Below are 21453 nucleotides of genomic sequence, written 5' to 3' on the forward strand. Positions count from 1 at the left end.
GGACACTTCTTCCCATATCCTCCTCCCGGCCCTGCAGTCAGATATGAAATGCTCCATGGTCTCCTCCTGCTGACAACCCAGAGGACAGTTCCTATCTGAGACACTTAGATATTTCAGGTTACCCCTGACAAAGAGCCTCCCATGGAGCGACAGCCAAGCTATGTCAAAGAATTTTGCGGGGAGTCGTTTCCCATTGAGGAACTTAAGACTTTCTTGTAAAGTGCTGGTCACACAGTCCCTCAAGGCAAGTGGAGAGCAGAAGAAAGCCCTACAAACCCTTACGTATAGATCCTTCCTTGGCTTACTCTCTATATAGGACTTCTCAATGCGCCATCTCTTCAGACATCTGAGCCCGTATTCCAGGTACGGGGGGAGGTAGTCACGCGTCCATCTCCCCCTCTTGAGACTGCCGCCTCGCACCCAAGACTCTGCAAAAGGCAATATCCAGTCCCTGATACTATTCGCCCACAGGGAGCCGTTGTTTGAGTCCATGCAACCAAAATTAACTTTTAGAAACATGGAGTCAAAGAACACCCTTGGATTCAGCATATCCAACCCACCCTCTCTCCTCTGTAGGTAGGTGACCCCTCTTTTTATCAGGTTCAACCTGTTCCCCCAGAACATTTGGAAGAACAGGCTAAAGAGCCGAGCAGAGAAAGATTCTGGCAAAGGAAAAACAACAGAGACATACAAGAAGATGGGGACCAGGTAAGTCTTCAACATTTTAACCCTTTCTCTATAGGTCAGCCTCCAGTTCTTCCATCGCTGAACCTTTGCATTTCCGGCTTCCAACTTCTCTTCCCAATTTAGTTTGGCGTTATCGTCCCTCCCGAATTTGACCCCTAGGATTTTAATATAGGAGGAGGCTCTCACAAATTGGGGCAGATCAAAGTCTGGATCAGAATCAGATATCCAGAGAGCTTGACTCTTCTCAAGGTTGACCAGAGACCCTGAGGCCTCCGAGTAACTTCTGATGGCCGCAGACAACATCTCCACCTCACGAGGCTCAGATATCACTACAGTCACATCATCCGCATAGGCAACAACACTCAGGGGCAGGCAGTGGGGGACTGGCACCCCCTGAAAACCACACTCCTGCAGTGACCTCAGAAACGGATTTAAGGCAAATACATACAGCAGCGGACTCAGTGGGCAACCTTGTCTCACCCCTGCCTCAACCCTGAAGGTGTCACCCTGCCAACCATTGATCAGAGGAAAGCTCTCGGCTTCACAATACAAAGTCTTCAGCCAATCGATGAATTGTCCCGGAATACCGTACTTTGACAAAGTGGCCCATAGATACTCGTGATCTACTCTGTCAAAGGCTTTAGCCTGGTCAAGACTCACAACATATCTCCCACACCTCAGGACTTTACATCTCTCAAACATCTCCCTTATGGAGATCACTGCCCCAGAGATGTTCCGCCCTTTTACTGTGCCATACTGACAGCCTGCCAACAGTGCCGGGGACAGACAAACTAACCTAGAAAACAGGATTTTTGCCAGAATCTTCCTGTCGACATTCAAGAGGGCAATCGGCCTCCAGTTCTTGATGTCACTCGGCTCTTTACCTTTAGACAGCAGAATCAGCGAGGACACTCTCATGGATGGAGGCATCAGGTGACTTTCTAGACAATTTGTGTAAACATCCACGAGGATTGGGGCCAAGAGGTCTCTGAATGTCTTATAGAATTCTGCTGTTATCCCATCTGGACCTGGTGCCTTCTTCAGATGTAACTTATCAATGGCCTCTTTAACCTCTGCCACCGTCAATTCTGCTGTCAAAGGAGAAAAGTCCAAATCATTAGTATCAGGGAGAGGAGTTGTCTCCAAGAATTGGGTCATCTTGTCTCTATCCAAAACCTTCCTCTGAAACAAGTCAGCATAGTACGATCTCACCACCCCCAGGATACCCTCCCGAGATTCCTGCAAAACACCCTGGGAGTCAGTGAGACCGGTGACAGATTTATTTGCCACCCGCTCCCGGCAATTATCAAAGGGATCAGGAGACCCTAAGGACCCATAATCCCGTTCAAGAACCAGGGAGGTATACCTGCTGTACTGATACTGCCTTATCTCAGATTTCAGCCGGTCTATCCTTTGTTGGTCCCCACCCGCCGAATACAGTGACTCCAATTCTTTGCGCAGCTTGAGATACTGGCCATACTTACTCTTCCCCTTTATAACTGACAGTCTCTTTAAGAGGGTTCTGATCTCATCCTTGACATCCTCCCACCAGGCGGCCATATCATCATAGAAGTCCACCCGCTCTAGCTGACCCTGTATAAGAGAGTGAACCTGTCTCTGCACAGAAGGATCCTCTAATAGGCTGGAATTCAGTCTCCACAACCCTCTACCTGTCTCAGGACACTGTGTGACACCCAGACAGAAATATGAGGCCAGATGGTCACAATAAGGGACGATCTTCTCATCTTTCTCACCAATCGTCTCTGTAGGACTAACCAGAGCCAAATCTATCCTACTGCTTCTTCCACCACAAAAATAGGTAAACTTTGCCTTCCGACCACCCTGCACAAACACATCTTACAACCCGGCCTGTAGAATGATTTGGTTTAAGACCTTGGAGTCTCGTGTTAGAGGTCTATTAGAGGATCTGTCACTAGTTGTTCTGGAGGCATTAAAATCTCCAGCCAAGATGACGGGGACAGACGTGAAGAGATATGGCTTCACTTCATTATAAAGGTTAACCCTTTCAGTCACTGTCTGTGAACCATAGATATTAATGAGTCGGAGCCTTCTACCCCGAATAGTAACTTCTAGCATTAGGCACCTTCCCATCAATACCTCTGTCAGCCTATGTATAGTTACATCATTGGTGGTAAAGAGGATAGAGACCCCGGCACTTGGTTCCACAGCCAGTGACCAAAAGGATGGACCAGACCGCCATTCACGCTCTACTTCACGTAACAGTCCTAGAGTATTTAAACGTGTCTCCTGTAAGAAGAAGATGTCAGCATCAATAGACTTTAGATGGTCATATACGACGTGTCTGGTCCTCCTCACTCTGACACTGTTCACATTACTGGAGAACACTTTAAGGGTAAAGTCGGCCATCATAACAAAGGAAAGCAGAAGAAGCAGAGATGTCACCCCCATCATCACAGATCTGAGTCAAAGCCCTCCTGCTGACCACCTGTTTCCATGTCCGATTCGGACAGACGTTTATCCCGTGGGGGTCTCCTTTTTGTGGGGGGATCACCCTCTTGGTCCTCATTAAATTCATCTACCACTCGCTTCAACTCCCTCTCCATCTCTTCCTCAGCGTCTGACTCTGACAACACACTGTACCTATTTGTGATGGTCATTACACCTGACCCGGGGTCTACTTTCTTTTTGGAGGGCTTTTGGACAGTGGTCCATCCCTCCTCAGGCTTACGGCTGGTTTTGTCTTTTTTCCGTCTCTTCTGTGGGTTTATTGATGCTGGGGCAGAAGAAGACATGGCCACAACCTGCTCAGTGACCTCCCTATTCCCCTCAGTGGCTCCTGGCTGGGACTGGTCGGGCACTGTGTCACCAATATTGTCACCCATATTGTCACCCCTAGTGTCACCTACAGTGTCACCCATATTGTCAACCCTAGTGTTATGCTGAGGCTCGGGCTGTGTCACTGCTGACCCTGACACCAACGTCTCCTCCTCCAGGTCCTCTGCCCCCTCCAGCAGGTCCTCATCAGGGAAGTCCTTACAGATGTTATGCCAGGCGTCAGGACAGTCCCTGTGGGAGTGACCGGTCTTACCACAGAGGTTGCAGCGGATATTCTGGCAGGTGGCGCTGACATGGCCGATCTCCCTACATAAATTACACTTCACCAGGGTGCAGACACTCGCGATATGACCGGTCTTCCCACACTTGAAGCATTTTCTGGGCTGACCTGCATAGAAACAAACCCCTTTCTCCCGGCCAATGAAGAATGAATTGGGCAGATGTTGGGTAATGTTATTAATCTGCCGTAACTTCACCAGGACCTTCCACCCGCCCGTCCATATGCCGTCCTCATCCCTGGTCTTAGTCAAGTCTGACATTAGGTCACAGTGTCTTTTTAACCACACAACAATATCCTGGGGGGGGACAGACTCGTTCCAGAATATAATAGTGACATTCGCTGTGTCTGGTCTGGAGATGGGGACAAAGCTGAACTTATTCCAGCCATCAGCATCTCTCACCCGGGTGACATGGGCCCAGAAGCGGTCCAGGTCAGACATGAGTTTGAAGCTGACGTCATAGCCCTGCCTGTCAGGAAGGTTTATCACTGCCAGGATGTTAGATGGCAGGAAGCCCATTTGGTGGCACAGAAGTTCACGGACCACAAACCTCCTGTCAGGCAGCTCCTCCTTGGCCCCTCTATGTCTGAACCTGACCACGTTCCTCCTCTTGAAAGCCTGACCCGTATAGTTTACATTGGACATGAATGGTGACCCACGACTCCAGGCATTACCAGAGGAGGCGCCACTACTTCTACCCTCCTGCTGTACTTGGGGGCGCTGTGGTGGCTGCTGACCAGCCGTACTAGGGGGGTCTGACACTTGTGTGACTAAAGGGGGGAAGTGTTGTGCATCAGACTGTACAGCCCCCTCCCCACCATCAACCTCTATACTCTGGGGGTCACCAGCCTCTGAAGGCTGAACTAATGGTGGACCTGACCCCAGAGATGACCCCAGATCCCACACAGACTGTGAAGCACCCCCCTCTGCAGACACATTATCAGTAATATCACATACAGTCATATCAGTGCAGTCACTGGCAGTATGATCCTGCACTACAGAGCCCAGCAAGCCCTGCAGAGCCATGTCCTGTGAACTCTCTGCTGCACTACTGCCTTCAGGTAAGAGTCCACAGTCCTGCTGCTCTCTACTGCCCCCAGGGGCTTGTGGTGACTGCACTACTGTTACAGAGTTACCTTCAGGTATGTGTCCATAGTCCTGCTTCACCGTGCTGACTGCTGGGACTTGTGTTACCTCTGGAGGAGTCTCTGCAGGTCTCTGATGTTGCTGGACGCTTGCTTCTGCTTGTCTGTACAAATCCCCTTTCTCAAAAGGGAAGCTGGCTGGTCTGAGGACTGGTCTTGCACAGGACTGCTGGATGTCCTCTTGTCTTGTACAGGACTGCTGGGTGTCCCCTGGTGAGGCTGTAGACTTGGGTTCAGCAGTAGATGTAGATGACTTTGGTCTTTCCTTATATCCCTCAAATCTTTGCTGATTCCTGAAGGTCTCAGCGACTGGTCCCATCTGGTCCAATACGTCCTCCATGTCCTGCACAGTGTCAGCGAGCTGCACAGCGAGGGAGCTCAGCTTCTTATCATGTACAGCCTGGTTATTGGGGTTTGCTGCCTTTAACTTGGGACCGGTCCCTGGACCCCCGGGAGGGTGCGCACACCCCGCGCCGAGCATCTGGTCCAATACGTCCTCCATGTCCTGCACAGTGTCAGCGAGCTGCACAGCGAGGGAGCTCAGCTTCTTATCATGTACAGCCTGGTTATTGGGGTTTGCTGCCTTTAACTTGTAAATACATTCAATTTGTTTCTGCAGCTGTAACTTTGTCTTTTTTAAAGTCTCAAGTCTCTTTACCAGAGCTGGGATCTGCTCAGCCAAACACAGTTCAGGCGCCCGCTGAGTATTGGGGGGCCGCGCTGGTGGGGTACTCACAGGACTCTGCTTCTGAGGTGGTATCTGTCTCGGTGTTGCTGTGGTCACTGCTGCGGGGTCACAATCTCCAGACTGGGGACTGGGCCCCTGGTTCTTCCCAGTGACCGCACTTGTGGCCCCCTGAAGACTTCCTGGTGTATTCACTCTTGTCTCTGGCGTGCTTGTAACTTTTGCGCTGCTCCCGCTCCCGTATCGTGTGCGGTCAGACCGTATTAGGACAGGCTGCTGCAGATTCTCCTGCATGGTCTGCTTCTCCAGGGATGTTCTCCTCTGTCTGACTGCAGGAGGGGTGGATTGCACACCTGCAGCCATTACCTTACTTGATGATTCCTTCTTTAGTTCCACAGCTTTCCTTTCATCTGTGCTTCTTACTGCACCAGAACTGACAACATTCTGAACATTTCTTACATCCAGAGAAACTTTAGGATTTTCATCCATGGTTTGAGGTGTCTGGGGATTAATTCCCAGAATAGGCCGAGAAGCCTGGGCCTTGCTTGGGGAGCTTCCCCACCCAGGGTGGCCCCTCCCTGGGCTTTCTCCAGACATCAGGAGAGCTACACAGACACAACCTATCAGCTAGGAGGCAGTATTATAGTAGTTATATTCTTGTATATAGGAGCAGTTTTATAGTAGTTATATTCTTGTATATAGGAGCAGTATTATAGTAGTTATATTCTTGTATATAGGAGCAGTATTATAGTAGTTATATTCTTGTACATAGGAGCAGTATTATAGTAGTTATATTCTTGTATATAGGAGCAGTATTATAGTAGTTATATTCTTGTATATAGGAGCAGTATTATAGTAGTTATATTCTTGTATATAGGAACAGTATTATAGTAATTATATTCTTGTATATAGGAGGCAGTATTATAGTAGTTATATCAAAGTCCAAGGAAAAAAGGAAAAAGTGGCACCAAAGAGCAAATATCCCTGTTCAATAATGAAATCCTGAGGCAATACAATCAGGGCTATCCAGAAGATTTGAAGCACTGCCGTACCTGGGGGTGCAGGTGTAATATCAGATAACATCAAACATCGAGGAGAAGAAAGTGAAAAGACCGCACTCACCCACTGTACTCGCTGGTGGATTGCAGATTTATTCAGAATGCAAAAAACAAGTCCATATGGTGGAGGACGTGGAGGGGGAAAAAAGCCAAACGGACTAGTTTCGCACCAGCCGGCGCTTTCTCTGACTGGGCTACCAGGGTCCCAAATTATAGTAGTTATATTCTTGTATATAGGATCAGTATTATAGTAGTAATATTCTTGTATATAGGAGGCAGTATTATAGTAGTTATATTCTTGTATATGGGGGCAGTATTATAGTAGTTATATTCTTGTATATAGGATCAGTATTATAGTAGTAATATTCTTGTACATAGGAGCAGTATTATAGTAGTTATATTCTTGTATATAGGAGCAGTATTATAGTAGTTATATTCTTGTATATAGGAGCAGTATTATAGTAGTTATATTCTTGTATATAGGAGCAGTATTATAGTAGTTATATTCTTGTATATAGGAGACAGTATTATAGTAGTTATATTCTTGTATATAGGGGGCAGTATTATAGTAGTTATATTCTTGTACATAGGAGCAGTATTATAGTAGTTATATTCTTGTATATAGGAGCAGTATTATAGTAGTTATATTCTTGTATATAGGAGCAGTATTATAGTAGTTATATTCTTGTATATAGGAGCAGTATTATAGTAGTTATATTCTTGTATATAGGAGCAGCATTATAGTAGTTATATTCTTGTATATAGGAGGCAGTATTATAGTAGTTATATTCTTGTATATAGGAGCAGTATTATAGTAGTTATATTCTTGTATATAGGAGCAGTATTATAGTAGTTATATTCTTGTATATAGAAGCAGTATTATAGTAGTTTTATTCTTGTATATAGGAGGCAGTATTATAGTAGTTATATTCTTATATATAGGAGCAGTATTATAGTAGTTATATTCTTGTATATAGGAGCAGTATTATAGTAGTTATATTTTTGTATATAGGAGCAGTATTATAGTAGTTATATTCTTGTATATAGGAGTAGTATTATAGTAGTTATATTCTTGTATATAGGAGGCAGTATTTTAGTAGTTATATTCTTGTATATAGGAGGCAGTATTATAGTAGTTATATTCTTGTATATAGAAGCAGTATTATAGTAGATATATTCTTGTATATAGGAGGCAGTATTATAGTAGTTATATTCTTATATATAGGAGCAGTATTATAGTAGTTATATTCTTGTATATAGGAGCAGTATTATAGTAGTTATATTCTTGTATATAGGGAGCAGTATTATAGTGTCACGATGCCGGCTGGCAGGTAGTGGATCCTCTGTGCCAGAGAGGGATTGGCGTGGACCGTGCTAGTGGATCGGTTCTAAGTCACTACTGGTTTTCACCAGAGCCCGCCGCAAAGCGGGATGGTCTTGCTGCGGCGGTAGTGACCAGGTCGTATCCACTAGCAACGGCTCAACCTCTCTGACTGCTGAAGATAGGCGCGGTACAAGGGAGTAGACAGAAGCAAGGTCGGACGTAGCAGAAGGTCGGGGCAGGCAGCAAGGATCGTAGTCGGGGGCAACGGCAGGAGGTCTGGAACACAGGCTAGGAACACACAAGGAAACGCTTTCACTGGCACAATGGCAACAAGATCCGGCGAGGGAGTGAAGGGGAAGTGAGGTATAAATAGGGAGTGCACAGGTGAACACACTAATTGGAACCACTGCGCCAATCAGCGGCGCAGTGGCCCTTTAAATCGCAGAGACCCGGCGCGCGCGCGCCCTAGGGAGCGGGGCCGCGCGCGCCGGGACAGGACAGACGGAGAGCGAGTCAGGTACGGGAGCCGGGATGCGCATCGCGAGCGGGCGCTACCCGCATCGCGAATCGCATCCCGGCTGGAGACGGTATCGCAGCGCACCGGGTCAGTGGAGCTGCCCGGAGCGCTGCGGTAGCGAGAGAGAAGCGAGCGCTCCGGGGAGGAGCGGGGACCCGGAGCGCTCGGCGTAACAGTACCCCCCCCCTTGGGTCTCCCCCTCTTCTTAGAGCCTGAGAACCTGAGGAGCAGACTTTTGTCTAGGATGTTGTCCTCAGGTTCCCAGGATCTCTCTTCGGGTCCACAGCCCTCCCAATCCACCAAAAAGAACTTTTTTCCTCTGACCGTCTTGGAGGCCAGTATCTCTTTCACTGAGAAGACGTCAGAAGAACCGGAGACAGGAGTGGGAGAAACTAATTTGGGAGAGAAACGGTTGATGATGAGTGGTTTAAGAAGAGAGACATGAAAGGCATTAGGAATACGGAGAGAAGGAGGAAGAAGAAGTTTGTAAGAGACAGGATTAATTTGGCACAAGACTTTGAAGGGACCAAGATAGCGTGGACCCAGTTTGTAACTGGGGACACGAAAGCGGACATATTTAGCGGAGAGCCATACCTTGTCTCCGGGAGCAAAAATGGGGGGAGCTCTTCTTTTCTTATCGGCAAACTTTTTCATGCGAGATGAAGCCTGTAAAAGAGAAACTTGGGTCTCTTTCCATATGGTGGAAAGATCACGAGTCACTTCATCTACAGCGGGCAAACCAGAGGGCAAGGGAGTAGGGAGGGGGGGAAGAGGGTGACGGCCGTACACCACGAAAAATGGGGATTTGGAGGAAGATTCAGAGACTCTAAAGTTATACGAGAATTCGGCCCATGGTAGAAGATCTGCCCAATCATCCTGGCGAGAGGAAACAAAATGTTGTAAATAATCACCCAAGACCTGTGTCACGATGCCGGCTGGCAGGTGGTGGATCCTCTGTGCCAGAGAGGGATTGGCGTGGACCGTGCTAGAGGATCGGTTCTAAGTCACTACTGGTTTTCACCAGAGCCCGCCGCAAAGCGGGATGGTCTTGCTGCGGCGGTAGTGACCAGGTCGTATCCCCTAGCAACGGCTCAACCTCTCTGGCTGCTGAAGATAGGCGCGGTACAAGGGAGTAGACAGAAGCAAGGTCGGACGTAGCAGAAGGTCGGGGCAGGCAGCAAGGATCGTAGTCAGGGGCAACGGCAGAAGGTCTGGAATCACAGGCAAGGAACACACAAGGAACGCTTTCACTGGCACTAGGGCAACAAGATCCGGCGAGGGAGTGAAGGGGAAGTGAGGTGATATAGGGAAGTGCACAGGTGTAAACACTAATTGGAACCACTGCACCAATCAGCGGTGCAGTGGCCCTTTAAATCGCAAAGACCCGGCGCGCGCGCGCCCTAGGGAGCGGGGCCGCGCGCGCCGGGACAGAACTGACGGGGAGCGAGTCAGGTACGGGAGCCGGGGTGCGCATCGCGAGCGGGCGCTACCCGCATCGCGAATCGCATCCCGGCCGGAGGTGGTAACGCAGCGCCCCGGGTCCGTGGAACCGACCGGGGCGCTGCAGTGAGGGAAGTGTAGCGAGCGCTCCGGGGAGGAGCGGGGACCCGGAGCGCTCGGCGTAACAGTACCCCCCCCCTTGGGTCTCCCCCTCTTCTTGGGGCCTGAGAACCTGAGGATCAGACTTTTGTCCAGGATATTGTCCTCAGGTTCCCAGGACCTCTCTTCTGGACCACAACCCTCCCAATCCACCAAAAAAAAAGTTTTTCCTCTGACTCTCTTAGAGGCCAAGATTTCTCTGACAGAGAAGATGTCCGAGGAGCCGGAAACAGGAGTGGGAGGAACAGATTTAGGAGAAAAACGGTTGAGGATGAGAGGTTTAAGAAGAGAGACGTGAAAGGCATTAGGGATACGAAGAGAAGGAGGAAGAAGAAGTTTGTAAGAGACAGGATTAATTTGAGACAAAACTTTAAAAGGACCAAGATAGCGTGGTCCCAACTTATAGCTCGGGACACGGAAACGGACATATTTAGCGGAGAGCCATACCTTGTCTCCAGGGGAAAAAATGGGAGGAGCTCTTCTTTTCTTATCTGCGAATCTCTTCATGCGAGAAGAAGCCTGTAAGAGAGAATTTTGGGTCTCTTTCCATATGGTGGAAAGATCACGAGAAATTTCATCCACAGCGGGCAGACCAGAGGGCAAGGGGGTAGGGAGGGGGGGAAGAGGGTGACGGCCGTACACCACGAAAAACGGAGATTTGGAGGAAGATTCAGAGATTCTGAAATTATACGAGAATTCGGCCCAAGGTAGAAGATCTGCCCAGTCATCCTGGCGGGAGGAAACAAAATGTCGTAAATAGTCACCCAAGATCTGGTTAATTCTCTCTACTTGTCCATTGGATTGAGGATGGTATGCAGAAGAAAAATTTAATTTAATCTTGAGTTGTTTACAGAGAGCCCTCCAGAATTTAGACACAAATTGGACGCCTCTATCCGAGACGATCTGTGTAGGCAACCCGTGAAGACGAAAAATGTGTACAAAAAATTGTTTAGCCAACTGAGGCGCTGAAGGAAGACCAGGAAGAGGGATGAAATGTGCCATTTTGGAGAATCGATCAACGACCACCCAAATAACAGTGTTGCCATGGGATGGGGGTAAGTCAGTAATAAAATCCATACCAATCAGAGACCAAGGTTGTTCGGGGACAGGTAGAGGATGAAGAAAACCAGCGGGCTTCTGGCGAGGAGTCTTATCCCGGGCACAGATAGTGCAGGCTCGCACAAAGTCCACCACATCAGTCTCTAGAGTCGGCCACCAATAGAAGCGAGAGATGAGTTGCACAGATTTCTTAATGCCCGCATGACCTGCGAGATGGGAGGAGTGACCCCATTTGAGGATCCCAAGGCGTTGGCGTGGAGAAACAAAGGTCTTTCCTGGAGGAGTTAGTCTGATGGAGGCTGGAGAAGTGGAAATCAGGCAGTCAGGAGGAATGATGTGTTGAGGAGAGAGTTCAATTTCAGAGGCATCTGAGGAACGAGAGAGAGCATCGGCCCTAATGTTCTTATCAGCAGGCCGAAAGTGAATTTCAAAATTAAATCGGGCAAAGAACAGAGACCACCTGGCCTGACGAGGATTCAGCCGTTGGGCAGACTGGAGGTAGGAGAGGTTCTTGTGATCGGTGTAAATAATAACTGGAAATCTTGATCCCTCCAGCAGATGCCTCCATTCCTCAAGTGCTAATTTAATGGCTAGAAGCTCTCGATCCCCGATGGAGTAGTTCCTCTCCGCCGGAGAGAAGGTCCTGGAAAAAAAACCACAAGTAACAGCATGCCCGGAAGAGTTTTTTTGTAGAAGGACAGCTCCAGCTCCCACTGAGGAGGCATCAACCTCCAATAGGAAGGGTTTAGATGGGTCAGGTCTGGAGAGCACGGGAGCCGAAGAAAAGGCAGACTTGAGTCGTTTAAAGGCGTCTTCCGCTTGAGGAGGCCAAGACTTGGGATCGGCATTTTTTTTTGTTAAAGCCACAATAGGAGCCACAATGGTAGAAAAATGTGGAATAAATTGCCTGTAATAATTGGCGAACCCCAAAAAACGTTGGATGGCACGGAGTCCGGAGGGGCGTGGCCAATCTAAGACGGCAGAGAGTTTATCTGGGTCCATTTGTAGTCCCTGGCCAGAGACCAAGTATCCTAGAAAAGGAAGAGATTGGCATTCAAACAGACATTTCTCTATTTTGGCATAGAGTTGATTATCACGAAGTCTCTGAAGAACCATACGGACATGCTGGCGGTGTTCTTCAAGATTGGCAGAAAAAATCAGGATATCGTCCAGATATACAACAACACAGGAGTATAGGAGATCACGAAAAATTTCATTAACAAAGTCTTGGAAGACGGCAGGGGCGTTGCATAGACCAAAGGGCATGACCAGATACTCAAAGTGTCCATCTCTGGTGTTAAATGCCGTTTTCCATTCATCCCCCTCTCTGATGCGGATGAGATTATAAGCACCTCTTAAGTCCAGTTTGGTAAAAATATGGGCACCTTGGAGACGATCAAAGAGTTCAGAGATGAGGGGTAGGGGGTAGCGGTTCTTAACCGTGATTTTATTAAGACCGCGGTAGTCAATGCAAGGACGTAGAGAGCCATCTTTTTTGGACACAAAGAAAAATCCGGCTCCGGCAGGAGAGGAGGATTTACGGATAAAGCCCTTTTTTAAATTTTCTTGGACGTATTCAGACATGGCAAGAGTCTCTGGGACGGACAGAGGATAGATTCTGCCCCGGGGTGGAGTAGTGCCCGGGAGGAGGTCAATGGGACAATCATAAGGCCTGTGAGGAGGTAGAGTCTCAGCTTGTTTTTTGCAAAAAACGTCCGCAAAGTCCATATAGGCCTTAGGGAGACCGGTTACATGAGGAAGCACAGGGACACGGCAAGGTTTACTGGGAACCGGTTTTAAGCAGTCCTTGGAACAAGAGGGCCCCCAACTCTTGATCTCCCCAGTGGACCAATCCAGGATTGGGGAATGGAGTTGAAGCCAGGGAAGTCCAAGAAGGATTTCAGAAGTGCAATTGGGGAGGACCAACAGTTCAATCCTCTCGTGATGAGATCCGATGCGCATTAGAAGGGGCTCCGTGCGGAAACGTATAGTACAGTCCAATCTTTCATTGTTTACACAATTGATATAGAGGGGTCTGGCGAGACTGGTCACCGGGATGTTGAACCTGTTGACGAGAGAGGCCAAGATAAAATTTCCTGCAGATCCAGAGTCCAAGAAGGCCACAGCAGAGAAGGAGAAGGCAGAGGCAGACATCCGCACAGGCACAGTAAGACGTGGAGAAGCAGAGTAGACATCAAGGACTGTCTCACCTTTGTGCGGAGTCAGCGGACGTCTTTCCAGGCGGGGAGGACGGATAGGACAATCCTTCAGGAAGTGTTCGGTACTAGCACAGTACAGGCAGAGATTCTCCATGCGGCGTCGTGTCCTCTCTTGGGGTGTCAGGCGAGACCGGTCGACCTGCATAGCCTCCACGGCGGGAGGCACAGGAACAGGTTGCAGGGGACCAGAGGAGAGAGGAGCCGGGGAGAAGAAACGCCTCGTGCGAACAGAGTCCATATCCTGGCGGAGCTCCTGACGCCGTTCGGAAAAACGCATGTCAATGCGAGTGGCAAGATGGATGAGTTCATGTAGGTTAGCAGGGATTTCTCGTGCGGCCAGAACATCTTTAATGTTGCTGGATAGGCCTTTTTTAAAGGTCGCGCAGAGTGCCTCATTATTCCAGGATAATTCTGAAGCAAGGGTACGGAACTGTACGGCATACTCGCCAACGGAAGAATTACCCTGGACCAGGTTCAACAGGGCAGTCTCAGCAGAAGAGGCTCGGGCAGGTTCCTCAAAGACACTTCGAATTTCCGAGAAGAAGGAGTGTACAGAGGCAGTGACGGGGTCATTGCGGTCCCAGAGCGGTGTGGCCCAAGCCAGGGCTTTTCCAGACAGCAGGCTGACTACGAAAGCCACCTTAGACCTTTCAGTGGGGAACTGGTCCGACATCATCTCCAAGTGTAATGAACATTGGGAAAGAAAGCCACGGCAAAACTTAGAGTCCCCATCAAATTTATCCGGCAAGGATAGTCGTATTCCAGAAGCGGCCACTCGCTGCGGAGGAGGTACAGGAGCTGGCGGAGGAGATGATTGCTGGAGCTGTGGTAGTAACTGTTGTAGCATAACAGTCAGTTGAGACAGCTGTTGGCCTTGTTGCGCAATCTGTTGTGACTGCTGGGCGACCACCGTGGTGAGGTCAGCGACAACTGGCAGAGGAACTTCAGCGGGATCCATGGCCGGATCTACTGTCACGATGCCGGCTGGCAGGTGGTGGATCCTCTGTGCCAGAGAGGGATTGGCGTGGACCGTGCTAGAGGATCGGTTCTAAGTCACTACTGGTTTTCACCAGAGCCCGCCGCAAAGCGGGATGGTCTTGCTGCGGCGGTAGTGACCAGGTCGTATCCCCTAGCAACGGCTCAACCTCTCTGGCTGCTGAAGATAGGCGCGGTACAAGGGAGTAGACAGAAGCAAGGTCGGACGTAGCAGAAGGTCGGGGCAGGCAGCAAGGATCGTAGTCAGGGGCAACGGCAGAAGGTCTGGAATCACAGGCAAGGAACACACAAGGAACGCTTTCACTGGCACTAGGGCAACAAGATCCGGCGAGGGAGTGAAGGGGAAGTGAGGTGATATAGGGAAGTGCACAGGTGTAAACACTAATTGGAACCACTGCACCAATCAGCGGTGCAGTGGCCCTTTAAATCGCAAAGACCCGGCGCGCGCGCGCCCTAGGGAGCGGGGCCGCGCGCGCCGGGACAGAACTGACGGGGAGCGAGTCAGGTACGGGAGCCGGGGTGCGCATCGCGAGCGGGCGCTACCCGCATCGCGAATCGCATCCCGGCCGGAGGTGGTAACGCAGCGCCCCGGGTCCGTGGAACCGACCGGGGCGCTGCAGTGAGGGAAGTGTAGCGAGCGCTCCGGGGAGGAGCGGGGACCCGGAGCGCTCGGCGTAACAACCTGGTTAATTCTTTCTACTTGTCCATTGGATTGAGGATGATATGCAGAAGAAAAGTTTAATTTAATCTTGAGTTGTTTACAGAGAGCCCTCCAGAATTTTGACACGAATTGGACGCCTCTATCCGAGACTATTTGTGTGGGCAACCCGTGAAGACGAAAAATGTGTACAAAAAATTGTTTAGCCAACTGAGGCGCTGAAGGAAGACCAGGAAGAGGGATGAAATGTGCCATCTTGGAGAATCGATCAACGACCACCCAAACAACAGTGTTGCCACGGGATGGGGGTAGGTCTGTAATAAAATCCATACCAATCAGAGACCAAGGCTGTTCGGGGACAGGCAGAGGATGAAGAAAACCAGCGGGCTTCTGGCGAGGAGTCTTATCCCGAGCACAGACAGTGCAGGCTCGCACAAAGTCCACGACATCCGTCTCCAGAGTCGGCCACCAATAGAAGCGAGAGATGAGTTGCACAGATTTCTTGATGCCTGTATGACCTGCGAGATGGGAGGAGTGACCCCATTTGAGGATTCCGAGGCGTTGGCGTGGAGAGACGAAGGTCTTTCCTGGAGGAGTTTGCCTGATGGAGGCAGGAGAAGTGGAGATCAGGCAGTCAGGAGGAATGATGTGTTGCGGAGAGAGTTCAACTTCCGAGGCATCCGAGGAACGAGAGAGAGCATCGGCCCTAATGTTCTTATCGGCAGGCCGAAAGTGAATTTCAAAATTAAATCGGGCAAAGAACAGAGACCACCTGGCCTGGCGAGGATTCAGCCGTTGGGCAGACTGGAGATAGGAGAGGTTTTTGTGATCGGTGTAAATAATAACAGGAAATCTTGATCCCTCCAGCAGATGCCTCCATTCCTCAAGTGCTAATTTAATGGCTAGAAGCTCTCGATCCCCGATGGAGTAGTTCCTCTCCGCCGGAGAGAAGGTCCTAGAAAAAAAACCACAAGTAACAGCATGCCCGGAAGAATTTTTTTGTAGAAGGACCGCTCCAGCTCCTACAGAGGAGGCATCAACCTCCAATAGGAAGGGTTTAGATGGGTCAGGTCTGGAGAGCACGGGAGCCGAAGAAAAGGCAGACTTGAGCCGTTTAAAGGCGTCTTCCGCTTGAGGAGGCCAAGACTTGGGATTGGCATTTTTTTTGGTTAAAGCCACGATAGGGGCCACAACGGTAGAAAAATGTGGAATAAATTGCCTGTAATAATTGACGAACCCCAAAAAACGTTGGATAGCACGGAGTCCGGAGGGGCGTGGCCAATCTAAGACGGCAGAGAGTTTGTCTGGATCCATTTGTAGTCCCTGGCCAGAGACCAAGTATCCTAGGAAAGGAAGAGATTGGCATTCAAACAGACATTTCTCTATCTTGGCATAAAGTTGATTGTCACGAAGTCTCTGAAGAACCATACGGACATGCTGGCGGTGTTCTTCTAGATTGGCAGAAAAAATCAGGATATCGTCCAGATATACAACAACACAGGAGTATAAGAGATCACGAAAAATTTCATTAACAAAGTCTTGGAAGACGGCAGGGGCGTTGCACAGGCCAAAGGGCATGACCAGATACTCAAAGTGTCCATCTCTAGTGTTAAATGCCGTTTTCCATTCATCCCCCTCTCTGATGCGGATGAGATTATAAGCACCTCTTAAGTCCAGTTTGGTAAAGATGTGGGCACCTTGGAGGCGATCAAAGAGTTCAGAGATGAGGGGTAGGGGGTAGCGGTTCTTTATCGTGATTTTATTAAGACCGCGGTAGTCAATGCAAGGGCGTAGAGAGCCATCTTTTTTGGACACAAAGAAAAATCCGGCTCCGGCAGGAGAGGAGGATTTACGGATAAAGCCTTTTTTTAAATTTTCCTGGATGTACTCCGACATAGCAAGAGTCTCTGGGGCGGACAGAGGATAGATTCTGCCCCGGGGTGGAGTAGTGCCCGGGAGGAGGTCAATAGGACAATCATAAGGCCTGTGAGGAGGTAGAGTCTCAGCTTGTTTTTTGCAAAAAACATCCGCAAAGTCCATATAGGCCTTAGGGAGACCGGTTACAGGGGGAACCACAGAGTCACGGCAAGGGGTACTGGGAACCGGTTTTAGGCAGTCCTTGAAACAAGAGGGCCCCCAACTCTTGATCTCCCCAGTGGACCAATCCAGGGTTGGGGAATGGAGTTGAAGCCAGGGTAGTCCAAGGAGGATTTCGGAAGTGCAATTGGGGAGGACCAAAAATTAAATCTTCTCGTGATGAGGTCCGATGCACATTAGAAGGGGCTCCGTGCGGAAACGTATGGTACAATCCAATCTTTCATTGTTTACACAATTGATGTAGAGGGGTCTGGCGAGACTGGTCACTGGGATGTTGAACCTGTTGACGAGAGAGGCCAAAATAAAATTTCCTGCAGATCCGGAATCCAAGAAGGCCATAGTAGAGAAGGAGAAGGCAGAGGCAGATATCCGCACAGGCACAGTAAGACGTGGAGAAGCAGAGTAGACATCAAGGACTGTCTCACCTTTGTGCGGAGTCAGCGTACGTCTTTCCAGGCGGGGAGGACGGATAGGACAATCCTTCAGGAAGTGTTCGGTACTGGCACAGTACAGACAGAGATTCTCCATGCGGCGTCGTGTCCTCTCTTGAGGTGTCAGGCGAGACCGGTCGACCTGCATAGCCTCCACGGCGGGAGGCACAGGAACGGATTGCAGGGGACCAGAGGAGAGAGGAGCCGGGGAGAAAAAACGTCTTGTGCGAACAAAGTCCATATCCTGGCGGAGCTCCTGACGCCTTTCGGAAAAACGCATGTCAATGCGAGTGGCAAGATGGATGAGTTCATGTAGGTTAGCAGGGATTTCTCGTGCGGCCAGAACATCTTTAATGTTGCTGGATAGGCCTTTTTTAAAGGTCGCGCAGAGGGCCTCATTATTCCAGGATAATTCTGAAGCAAGAGTACGGAATTGTACGGCGTACTCGCCAACGGAAGAATTACCCTGGACCAGGTTCAACAGGGCAGTCTCAGCAGAAGAGGCTCGGGCAGGTTCCTCAAAGACACTTCGAATTTCTGAGAAGAAGGAGTGTATAGAGGCAGTGACGGGGTCATTGCGGTCCCAGAGCGGTGTGGCCCATGACAGAGCTTTTCCAGACAGAAGGCTGACTACGAAAGCCACCTTAGACCTTTCAGTAGGAAACTGGTCCGACATCATCTCCAAGTGCAGGGAACATTGGGAAAGAAAGCCACGGCAGAATTTAGAGTCCCCATCAAATTTATCCGGCAAGGATAGTCGTAGACCAGAAGCGGCTACTCGCTGCGGAGGAGGTGCAGGAGCTGGCGGAGGAGATGATTGCTGAAGCTGTGGTAGTAGCTGCTGTAGCATCACGGTCAGTTGAGACAGCTGTTGGCCTTGTTGCGCTATCTGTTGTGACTGCTGGGCGACCACCGTGGTGAGGTCGGCGACAACTGGCAGAGGAACTTCAGCGGGATCCATGGCCGGATCTACTGTCACGATGCCGGCTGGCAGGTAGTGGATCCTCTGTGCCAGAGAGGGATTGGCGTGGACCGTGCTAGTGGATCGGTTCTAAGTCACTACTGGTTTTCACCAGAGCCCGCCGCAAAGCGGGATGGTCTTGCTGCGGCGGTAGTGACCAGGTCGTATCCACTAGCAACGGCTCAACCTCTCTGACTGCTGAAGATAGGCGCGGTACAAGGGAGTAGACAGAAGCAAGGTCGGACGTAGCAGAAGGTCGGGGCAGGCAGCAAGGATCGTAGTCGGGGGCAACGGCAGGAGGTCTGGAACACAGGCTAGGAACACACAAGGAAACGCTTTCACTGGCACAATGGCAACAAGATCCGGCGAGGGAGTGAAGGGGAAGTGAGGTATAAATAGGGAGTGCACAGGTGAACACACTAATTGGAACCACTGCGCCAATCAGCGGCGCAGTGGCCCTTTAAATCGCAGAGACCCGGCGCGCGCGCGCCCTAGGGAGCGGGGCCGCGCGCGCCGGGACAGGACAGACGGAGAGCGAGTCAGGTACGGGAGCCGGGATGCGCATCGCGAGCGGGCGCTACCCGCATCGCGAATCGCATCCCGGCTGGAGACGGTATCGCAGCGCACCGGGTCAGTGGAGCTGCCCGGAGCGCTGCGGTAGCGAGAGAGAAGCGAGCGCTCCGGGGAGGAGCGGGGACCCGGAGCGCTCGGCGTAACATATAGTAGTTATATTCTTGTATATAGGAGGCAGTATTATAGTAGTTATATTCTTGTATATAGGGAGCAGTATTATAGTAGTTATATTCTTGTATATAGGAGGCAGTATTATAGTAGTTATATTCTTGTATATAGGAGGCAGTATTATAGTAGTTATATTCTTGTATATAGGGAGCAGTATTATAGTAGTTATATTCTTGTATATAGGAGGCAGTATTATAGTAGTTATATTCTTGTATATAGGAGCAGTATTATAGTAGTTATATTCTTATATATAGGAGCAGTATTATAGTAGTTATATTCTTATATATAGGGAGCAGTATTATAGTAGTTATATTCTTGTATATAGGAGGCAGTATTATAGTAGTTATATTCTTGTATATAGGGAGCAGTATTATAGTAGTTATATTCTTGTATATAGGAGGCAGTATTATAGTAGTTATATTCTTGTATATAGGAGCAGTATTATAGTAGTTATATTCTTGTATATAGGGGCAGTATTATAGTAGTTATATTCTTGTATATAGGAGCAGTAGTATAGTAGGTATACTCAGGCATGAGAGGAAAGAAATGGTGGCACAACCGATGTCCGCAGCAGTGGGTGGAGGGTCTGCTAAGTCCATAGGAGGGGGAAAGCAATATCCCGGGGTACAGGGGTGCCCGATAAATAGATAAGAGTTCCGATATGGATGCGGAGAAAGAAATGCAAATCGGCACTCACCTGTACAAAAGTGTAGTCTTTATTGAGCCATCAAACAATCAGAAAAGCCGGCCTCGTGGAGACGAGAGAGACAGAAGCGCAACAGCCAAAGCTGTGTGGGTGGGCGGGCGAACAGCTGGTTTCGCGGGCAATGCCGCTTCCTCTGGAGGCAGTATTACAACAGCTGTACTCTTGAAGTAATAAGATGTCCCCAACACTTCTCTGAAGCACAGAACTAGAAATGTATTAGTACCAGATGTCACTTCCCATCTAATTTTGTTTTACTCATTATTCTATAGGATTCCTTCCAACTTTTGGCCCAGCCTGGATAAATCTGTATGGCTCTCCTCGTAATACCACATTGATGGATGACCACCAAGAACTCAATGAGGGTCACGGTGAAGGGGTCTCATTTAGAGGTCGTATCTTAGTTGAACTTGCTGTAGAGATTCTTTCTGGAGGAGCCCATGAGTCCAAATTTTCTAAAATAATCAAAGACATTAAGATCCCATTGAAGGACTCCAAATCAAAAGGATCAGGGAAAGAAAAAGGAGAAAAAGGTGAAGAAAAAGAGGCCAAAGCTCCTGCGGGCGCAGATAAGACCAACTCTACTCAAGTTGAAGTTGAACATTTTGAAGTTCCTCCTGAGGTCAGTCCTCACATTCATTACACATATTATAAATATGCTACCTTTATGGACAATACAATCTCAGTTTGGAGAACCCACTGCATAAAGTTGACCATTGCCAAAGCTTCAGACTATACCCACACCTTAGTGCATGCAGTTCCCTAAAACACCCCCAGCCTAATGTTTTTGAATCATGACCAGTCACACAGTGCCCTTATATTCAGTGCCATCTACAGTACCCTTATATAATAGTAGAGACACTGCCCCTATAAAAGCACCAGCCATAGTGCCCCTATATCACTGCAAGCTACTGTGCTCTCTATATCAGTTCCAGATACTAGGGTCCCAAATCAGTGCCAGCCGCTCTGTCCCTATTAACACAGCCAGGTAGAGGTGGGTAAAAGGCTGGCCACTATCTTGAAGTTCAAATACAATTCCCTTCAGAGCCCAAGGCCCCTCCGGGACTGAGCCCTTTACTTCGGTTACCCTTTTAAAATATCACTTTTATTTGTTTTCACTAAAATTAACCCCAATAATGTGCATAAATACAAAAATTGGGTATTAAAAACACAACGAAGATATCTATCTAAACCTTGATTGCTAATTAAAATACAGATCTCCCTAGCATCTCCCTGACGTTTTGCTGGTAACAACCAGCTTTATCAAGGTACGGGATACTAATGCCGGGTTTGGACATTCACACAGGTGTTAAATCTCCCATAGGTCAAATCATACACCGGTAGTTGTAATGCCCACAAATAGAGGATTTAAAACCTGTGTGAATGTCCAAACCCGGCATTGGTATCCCATACCTTGATAAAGCTGGTTGTTACCGGCGAAACGTCAGGGGGATGCTAGGGAGATCTGTATTTTAATT

General features: G+C 49.0%; 1 protein-coding gene across 3 annotated transcripts in view; it reads left to right on the plus strand.

Annotated features, from left to right (window-relative positions):
* The window catches only part of FER1L6 (fer-1 like family member 6), a 207020-nt gene that overhangs the window by 30870 nt on the left and 154697 nt on the right, over positions 1 to 21453 (plus strand). For all 3 annotated transcript variants that reach the window (XM_056522715.1, XM_056522714.1, XM_056522716.1), the window contains one exon: positions 20248 to 20597. In XM_056522715.1, coding sequence (XP_056378690.1) covers positions 20248 to 20597 — 350 coding nt within the window. The remainder of the gene's footprint in view (positions 1 to 20247; positions 20598 to 21453) is intronic.

This window comes from Hyla sarda, chromosome 5 (assembly GCF_029499605.1).
Source record: "Hyla sarda isolate aHylSar1 chromosome 5, aHylSar1.hap1, whole genome shotgun sequence".
NCBI classification, from domain to species: Eukaryota; Metazoa; Chordata; class Amphibia; order Anura; family Hylidae; genus Hyla; species Hyla sarda.